This window comes from Zingiber officinale, chromosome 2B, assembly GCF_018446385.1.
Source record: "Zingiber officinale cultivar Zhangliang chromosome 2B, Zo_v1.1, whole genome shotgun sequence".
In the NCBI taxonomy this organism is placed as follows: domain Eukaryota; kingdom Viridiplantae; phylum Streptophyta; class Magnoliopsida; order Zingiberales; family Zingiberaceae; genus Zingiber; species Zingiber officinale.
The window spans coordinates 104691068-104699797 of NC_055989.1; the positions used below are offsets into that span (position 1 = coordinate 104691068).

The following is an 8730-nucleotide window of genomic DNA, read 5'->3' on the forward strand; positions in this document are numbered from 1 at the left end:
CCAGAGACCACACTCCGCCAATCAAACGCGGGACGCGTGGATTGAAGATGATGGCTGCGGTCTTAATTTAATCCAGCTCTCCATCTTCGCGGCCACCAGTACCTTCGACACGTGACTCGCACATGGCTGCACGAGCTAGGTGTTACCTTGGTGTGTCTGCAGGATAGCAGACCCCAATTTAATATTCCCAATATACCCCTTTGAAGTAAACTCTTTCTTAAAGAGGCGAGAGAAGAAAAATATTGAAAAATATCCCAGTCTCCTCTCTTCTTCTTCTCGCAAAGAGGCGAGGGAAGGCAATCAAATCAATCATGGCCGGCGGCAGCAGAATCCACAGTCCCTCTATCTTCCTCCTCCTCCTCCTCCTCCTCTGCTGTTTGATCACCATGGCTCACTCCACCAGGCTCTCCCTTCACAAAGTAAGTGTCTTTCTAGCATGATCGAGGATTTGCCTACAGCTACTATGCTTTTTCTTTACTTTTCTTTTTGTTCTTTGGGGCAAATGATCGAGCAGCTGGTGGATGGAAGAAACAAGGACGAGTACAATTGCGTGTACACCATCTACGTCCGGACCGGGACGATCTGGAAGGGCGGCACGGACTCGATCATCAGTCTGGCGATTGCCGGCGTCGACGGAGACGGGGTCCTGATCGAGGACTTGGAGTCGTGGGGCGGCCTCATGGGAGACGGCTACGACTACTTCGAGCGCGGCAACCTCGACATCTTCAGCGGCCGCGGGCCCTGCATCTCCTCCTGGCCGCCCTGCTGGATGAACCTCACCTCCGACGGATCCGGCCCCGGACACGGCTGGTACTGCAACTATGTTGAAGTCACCACCACCGGCCCCCACTTGGGATGCAACCAGCAGCTTTTCACCGTCGAGCAGTGGCTCGCCCGCGACGCCAGCCCCTATCAGCTCTACGCCATCCGGGATCTCTGCTCCAGGTCCAACTCGGGCGATGGCGACGACGAGGGCGGCGAGGAGATTGCGACGATCACAAAGGGAGAGAAGAAGCACGTGACCGTCGCGTGAGCCGATCACCATTCACCGCTTCGCCAGACCCCACGTTGTGGTTGCATTTTGTCGTCGTTGTTTGTGAACTTTGTGTTAGATTCATTAAACCGGCACCGTTTTGTCACCGTATCGGTTCCGTCGATGTGTTATTTCTTCGGTCGTGCTAAAATTTCGGGTTGGGGAATAAAACAGACGTTACGGACTTGGTGTTAATAAATAAATAATCAAAGGATTTCTATGGAATTTAATTTGTTTGATGGCTACAAGAAATAAATGATTTGTCGCGGTGATATAAACTTCTTGTATCTGTTATATTTGTTACAATTCTATCTGTTATATTTAAAAAGATTATAAAATTTATAATTCATTTTTGATCGATTTATGTAGTGTAGCAATTCATCGATCACTGTTTATCGGCACGTGCTAATTTCATTTTTGATCGATTTATACCGTGTAGCAGTTGATTCTATCACTCATTAAGTATGAGTGAAATAAATAGAATTAGAGATAAAAGTACATCAATATAATTTATAAAAGTATATCAATATAATTTTCCCTAGAGATGTACTTTGATCGATTTTATACCGTGTAGCAATTGATTTTATCACCGATTAAGAGTAAATAAATATAATCATAAAAGTACATCAATATAATTTTCTCTAGAGATAAAAGTACATCAATATAATTAGAAAAATTAAATAGAAGTTATATTTCTTTTAATTATATTTATATTCTCACATATGTTTTTTCATATGTCACATCAAGAATAATCATTTTTTAATATGAATTATATTTTTTAAACATATCAGTATTGAAAAAACATCAACACTGTTATTAAGGACATGAATTCTAGATGAATAAATATGATCTAACTTCATTCTGAATTCTTTAAGTCCTGATTTAGACTAAAATCAGATCATAATCATGGAAAACTTAAAATGATATGAATAAATATGATCTAACTTCATTCTGAATTCTTTAAGTCCTGATTTAGACTAAAATCAGATCATAATCATGGAAAACTTAAAATGATATGGAATCATATTTTGTGTATCTTATGTGTTTAGTATAATATGTCAAATTAATATTTGAAGCATAAAATTTAAAAATTTAGAAAGTTCAGATATGAAATCGTATCTTATATAGATTATTTCTATATCCTTTGGTATTAATTTGATATACTATTTAAAATCAGTTATTTTTCAACTCATTTTTAATCTATTGATAAAATGTTGTCATCCAATTATTCCCAATATGAAACGTCTTATGTCATTTGGATATTACGGAACGATACAGTCATTTGCCGATATTTATAAATTCCATTTCTACGGATCTCGTTCCGTTTCAATTCAAACAAATGTCTAACTGTACTTATTACCTCATAGATCACTGGACTCTCTTTGGGACCCAGTTATTGCAAGGTGGAACGGTAAATTCTAGAGTACAATAGTTGGTCCCTCTACTCACGATGAATACAGGATACTCTCTGCTATGCACCTGGTGGGATACCAATCACAAAGCCTCTCTATCCGTGACGACCCCACGTCTTTGTTCTCGCGTTCTTCGGATATACCATTGTTTATACTACCCTTGGTCGGTTATTCCTTCGCCCTTGTCTCCGATCCGATCAGATCCAACGGCTGCAACACAGAGGATGAAGCTCGGGACGGCGGAGCAGCGGACGCTGGTCCTGGTGAACCTGGCTGCGATCATGGAGCGAGCCGACGAGGCGCTCCTTCCGTCGGTGTACAAGGAGGTGGGCGCGGCGCTGCACGCCTCGCCCACCGGCCTCGGCTCCCTCACCCTCTTCCGATCCATCGTCCAGTCCGCCTGCTACCCCCTCGCGGCGTACCTGGCCACCCGCCACAACCGCACCCACGTCATAGCGCTCGGAGCTTTGCTTTGGGCGATCGCCACCTTCCTCGTCGCCCTCTCCAACACCTTCCTCCAGGTGCGCACCTAAAAAAAATCGTTCGATTCGCTCCATCTTGACGTCGGCCGGATTTTGATTTGTTGGATCTCGACTGAGGGTACCATTTACCCAATCATGATTTCGTTCTTCAATTGCAGATTTTTGTTGACGATATTGATGTTCCCAATTGCAATAACAAAATTGTGCCGATTTCCTTCTTAAAAGTCAATTCATGTATGATTTCTGTAACGAAGAATCAAACATATTTGGCAAGACAATTTCGTTTTCCCTCAGGTAGCAATTTCCAGAGGCTTGAATGGAATTGGATTAGCACTTGTGACCCCAGCAATTCAATCCCTTGTTGCCGACTCCACCAATGACACCACCCGTGGTACAGCTTTCGGATGGCTACAGCTGACCGGCAATTTCGGTTCTATCATCGGAGGCTTCTTATCTCTGTCCTTGGCTTCCACTACCGTAATGGGAATCGCTGGTTGGAGAGTTGCATTTCACATAGTCGGTATCATAAGCGTGGTTGTTGGAGTACTCATCCGGCTCTTTGCAGTCGACCCTCATTTCCTCGACGATCCCAAGCCGGCCAGTGATCATCTCTCAAGGCAGACGACTTGGGCAGAAGTCCTAGATTTGCTCGAAGATGCGAAGGGTATAATAAAGGTCCCGTCGTTTCAGATAATCGTGGCGCAGGGAGTGACCGGTTCCTTTCCCTGGTCGGCATTATCTTTCGCACCGATGTGGTTGGAACTCATCGGTTTCTCTCACAGGGGCACTGGAATTCTCATGGGCGTGTTCATCGTTGCAAGTGCACTTGGAGGGCTCTTAGGCGGGGCAATGGGGGACTTCTTCGCCGGTCGTTTCCCTAACTCCGGGAGAATAGTTTTGTCTCAGATCAGTTCTGCCTCTGCAATTCCACTTGCAGCCTTGTTGATGCTGGTCTTGCCAGATGATCCATCCACGGGAGTGGTACACGGCCTCGTCATGTTCATCATGGGCTTAAGCATCTCTTGGAATGCCCCGGCGACAAACAAGTATGTTTACTAACTGATTCTATGAATCTATGATGCTTTATGTTGTCGATGAATCGTGAATCTAACGCGAATTTCCTTTTTTCCATGCAGCCCTATATTTGCAGAGATAGTGCCTGAGAAATCAAGAACAAGTATATATGCACTCGATCGATCTTTAGAGTCTGTTCTTTCATCGTTTGCCCCTCCTACCGTCGGCATTTTGGCTGAGCGTGTCTACGGCTACCGGCCAGTGGACAATGGACGAAGCAACAATAGTAGTATCGAGGGAGACAGAGCAAATGCTGCATCTCTAGCCAAGGCACTTTACACATCGATAGCGATTCCTATGACGCTCTGCTGCTTCATCTATTCGTTCCTCTACTGTACGTATCCGAGAGACAGAGGTAGGGCGCGAATGGATTCGGTGATAGCATCGGAACTGGAACAGATCGAGTTGGATAATGCTCAGGAAATGTTTAGAGAGTTTTCTGAGGTTCAGCTCTCTGAAATTGAGATGAATGAGAACCAGAGAAGTGTGATTGATATTGTTTATGAGGATGAAGATACTGATGACAGTGATGAGCGAACACTACTCGCCCACTAAGTAGAGTTTCCGAATTGTAGTAGTAAATAATCATAGCTAACCTTGTTTTGAACTTGCATTAAAAACCATTCATATTTGCATTACAACTCAGTTGCTGTAATTAACAACGAAACAAAACAGCTGATTTTCGAGCACAAAACAAATTAGTTCACCATCTGAGAACTCCTGGCTTTTTTGGATCGACACAGTTCCACCATCTCGACGTACTTGGAAGCATAGACAAAACCCCACAACTGCAGAAATGAATCGAGGAAATGTTTTATTTGGAATCACATCCGACCAAAATTCAGTTCATCTAAGACGAGACGAATCATCAGATACCTCAATCTCCTTTACTTCAAACTCTTCTGTGTGGGCGAGACAGGAATTGCCGAAAGTATCTGAAGAAGAACTCGATCCATTCAACCTTTAAAAACGAGTCGAAAAACATTAGTTCTGATACTCAAAACCGGCACATGATATTGAGATAGAGTCAGCTAAAGAGAAGAGTTTACAGATCTCCATCCAAGAATAGTGCGAAGTGGCCGCCACCGCCCAGTGCCAAGGAATCAGATGAACAAAGTGTGAAATAGCTATTCCTACCTGTAGAATTTCGGTAGGCAGAATAAGTACACGCAGAATGTTCGCATCGAAGAGTAGCTCAAGTACCTGTAGTTCGGAATATTACAGGAGTTCCAGATAGATCAGTGAAAACAAAGCTGCTACTTGTTCCCTGAAACAATGCGAATGCAGAATTAGTTCGAGCCGACGAAATGAGAACATGTCGAATGGAGGGGAGAATCCTTCAACTTGTAACCTGATACTTTCTTCGATTGGTCGGTTGCAGTGGTGCTTCAACTAGTCCACCAAAAACAGCACCTCTTCTATCGCCAACAACCTGAAAAGAGGAAAGTGCTGTCAACTTCACTGTGATTAGAAGATTGATATTCCATCAACGATATGTCATCTATAATTTTTTTAGATTATTTTGTTTAGAACAATGGAGATTGCGCCTTGGTTTTGACCTCTTCATTCAATTACTAGAATATTCTGTAAGAGCCTTGGCGATATTGAACGAAGTCTTGAGATCTAATCAAGCCTTCATCCCTTGGTTTCGATGTATGCCTTCCTTTCTCCTCACAAGAAAAGGCTCGAAAGACAAACATTTATCCTTGAATCTTAGTATCTTAGCATCCTACTCAGTAGAAATAAGACAACTCCAAATAGTTGAGATAATCATGATTTAAGTCAATGATGACGATTAGAGAAGAGAATATAAACTATCCTAACCATAAATAGCATACATACCCAAACAATATAATTGTTTTTAGAAACTAGTTAGTTTACCAAGAGAGAATAGCCAGGACAAAGTGCACTTCTTCTATAAAGAGTTGATAAAGAAATCCCATCTCTCCATGTGCTGCATTTATCCAAACAAAAACGATGAACAAATGAATGCAACATTTCTTTCCCTTCTATAATAATCTCACAAATGTATAGAAGCACCTGTATAGCAGCACCCAATTTGTCCCTTTAACTAATGCTGGCAGTGAGAAGTAGAGGGCAGCACGAATATTATCCGACAGAAGCATTGATTTTTCAGACATGTCTGGCAGTTCAAAATATGTATTATCATGCTTTGTGACCGAAACTGATCTGTGTTCGCCTTTGGTTTCTGAACTCTGTCTCAATCCAATTATTTTGGCAGCCTTGTTGATAGCTTTTCCAAGTATTCTCCTGCCTCTAGTAAACAAAGATATCCTTCCACTACTTTCAATCTTATTTTGATCTCCAGTAAGATGATTACTTGACTTTGAAGATGACGAGAAAGAGATTAAGCATGCAGTAAAAGGTGATGTATCAGGTCCATCAGGAACTTCACATTCCTTCTCAGGATGTTGTGTTGTCAAATCCTTTTCCTAAACAGAGAAGACGATTTTATCCAATCAGAAACCTTATGCAGGCAGGATTGCACACTGAAAATGTTTCTAAAAATTTAAAAAGATGGGAGAATACATTCCCAAAGTTTCTGTATTTTTAGGATATTCCAAAGACTACAATCGACTACTAAAAACATTATTGCTAGAGGAATATCAAATTGATATTGTTGTGCTAGAAAATGCTATGCTTAAACTGCAACTCGAAGCCCTATGCTTAAACCATAACTCAAGGATCTCGGCATCACGCAGCTGCAATCAAATGAAAGAATCGAAAGGAAAAAAAAACACAAACGAACCAAATCGGGGACAAATTCAAACAACGATGAACAAAATTCACAAAGACTCAAATTTTTTTACCTCAGAAAATGTTGAGTTAGTGCTTACCCAAGGGACGACGGCCAAGTTTGCTGCTTTGCTTCTGAACGATGGCAGGCATCCCATCGATCGGCCAAGGAAGAAACAGCGGCGCTGGCAAATTCCCTCTTTGATTTGACCGTTACTTGGTCTTGCGTATTTATAGAAATTTTATTCTTTTTTTTGGCTAAAAAAACTTAAGAAGGTCCTTAATCGGAGAAAAAGAAAATCTAACAACGGTCAATATTTTCCAAAATTCCCACTAAATTTTTTTTTAGATGTTCTAATCTTTATCCAAAAGTAATAAATATATATTTTTTTATTATAACTTAATTAAATTGTTTTGTCTTTAGAAATACGATCGATAAATATTTATTATATTTTTATGAAATCCAAAATATTTGATTATTGTGACAAAAATAAAAATGAATAGGACGGCTACTAGCCTTTGAAATACTGACTAACACATAAGAGAGGTATTTACCTCGACTTTGTCGAGATTCGAACTCCAGATCTCATTATGACAACACCTCATGCGCTAGCCACTAGAGTCATCCGAAGGGACTCAGAGTTTTCCAAATAAGGATTTTATGACTAGGGATTTTTTATAAATTAAAAAAGTATTATGTGAAAATATATAATCACAAAATTAAAATAGAAAGAAATAAACTATTTTAACAACTAGGAAAAAGAAAGTCCATTTTTTAAAAAGGAAGAATTGAAATACATATCTTAATTTCACCCTATTCCATTTATAAAAAAGGCTTTAATATAATACTTAGACAAATAACCATGGACACTCATAAAGGGGCAAGGGGGTTATGACCTCTTGTTTTTATAAACATAAAATAAAATGATGAGTATATCTTTAAATATTTAATTAATAAAATAAATTTATTCTATACAAACAAAAGTCATAAAATTCTATTACAAATTCTTTCCACAGTCATGCCTCTTGTCTTCTTCTAAACAAAAAATATTCTCCTCCTAGCTTGACTTGACTTGTGAAGGAACATATTTTTCCTTACTTCCCTCCCCTCTTGGCCTTTTGATTTTGACATTTTAAAAACATAAATCATATTTATTTGTTGTTCTTTATGTATTAATTGTTAGTTTGGTGCTTTTATGTTTTCATCTATTTTCTTATTTCTTGACATATACCTTAATTTTTTTTAGAACTATATGCAATATGTTAAGATATTTTTCAAAAAAATTAAATATTCAAGAACCATCATCTTCGAAAAAAGGGATAGTGATCAATCTGTTGAAAAAAAGGAGTTATGAAATTTGTGTTAAAAAAATTTGAAGAGTCTTTTGATTAACTTCATATTGGTTCAGATGTAATTGATCTTTCATCAGATCTAGGACTAAGACTTAGGATTATGGATTATGAACCCAATATCTGTGAAAGGGTTTGAAGAGAATATTATCAAAGAGGCTCATGCCAATTCCGTAAGCATAAATTGAAAACTAGAGATTTCAATAACAAGCCTATAAGATTTAATTTGTCATGGTTTAATGAATTTGATTGGTTAGAGTATAGCGTTACTAAGGATGCAACATTTTGTTTATATTGCTATCTTTTTAAGGAGTGCGGGGAGGAAAGGAGTGATGATATATTTGTTAGCAAAGGTTTTACAAATTGGAAAAAGAAAGAAAAGTTATGAGAGCATTTGTGGTGAGGGGGTACTAATAGTGCTCATAACTTAACTTTCAGCATACGTCAAGACTTGCTAAATTAAGAATAACATATTAAGAATAATTTTGTTAAAGCAACAGAGGAAGCGAAAATTGATTATAGGATTTGACTAGTCATTAATTAAGTATAGTAGATTTCTTATGAATCATGTTCTCCCATTTCGTGGTCACAATGAACATGAAGGTTTAAGCAATTGGGGACT

The 8730-nt window shown here is 39.5% G+C and overlaps 3 protein-coding genes across 3 annotated transcripts; 2 read left to right on the plus strand and 1 right to left on the minus strand.

Annotated features, from left to right (window-relative positions):
* The first annotated feature begins 238 nt into the window (after positions 1–238).
* LOC122046637 (PLAT domain-containing protein 1-like) lies at positions 239–1258 on the plus strand. Its single transcript, XM_042607423.1, has 2 exons — positions 239–419; positions 515–1258. Exons 1-2 carry the CDS (start codon positions 312–314, stop codon positions 1031–1033), a joined length of 627 nt encoding a protein of 208 aa, XP_042463357.1. The 5' UTR covers positions 239–311; the 3' UTR covers positions 1034–1258.
* Positions 1259–2575: 1317 nt separating this feature from the next.
* On the plus strand, positions 2576–5892 carry LOC122046638 (protein spinster homolog 3-like). The gene is made up of 3 exons (XM_042607424.1): positions 2576–2966; positions 3222–3973; positions 4064–5892. Exons 1-3 carry the CDS (start codon positions 2670–2672, stop codon positions 4554–4556), a joined length of 1542 nt encoding a protein of 513 aa, XP_042463358.1. The 5' UTR covers positions 2576–2669; the 3' UTR covers positions 4557–5892.
* Positions 4590–6960, minus strand: LOC122046640 (TLD domain-containing protein 2-like). The gene is made up of 8 exons (XM_042607425.1): positions 6860–6960; positions 6042–6454; positions 5883–5955; positions 5353–5433; positions 5205–5268; positions 5051–5138; positions 4878–4962; positions 4590–4789 (listed from the first exon to the last, which is right to left on the minus strand). Exons 1-8 carry the CDS (start codon positions 6914–6916, stop codon positions 4700–4702), a joined length of 951 nt encoding a protein of 316 aa, XP_042463359.1. The 5' UTR covers positions 6917–6960; the 3' UTR covers positions 4590–4699.
* Positions 6961–8730: the final 1770 nt, after the last annotated feature.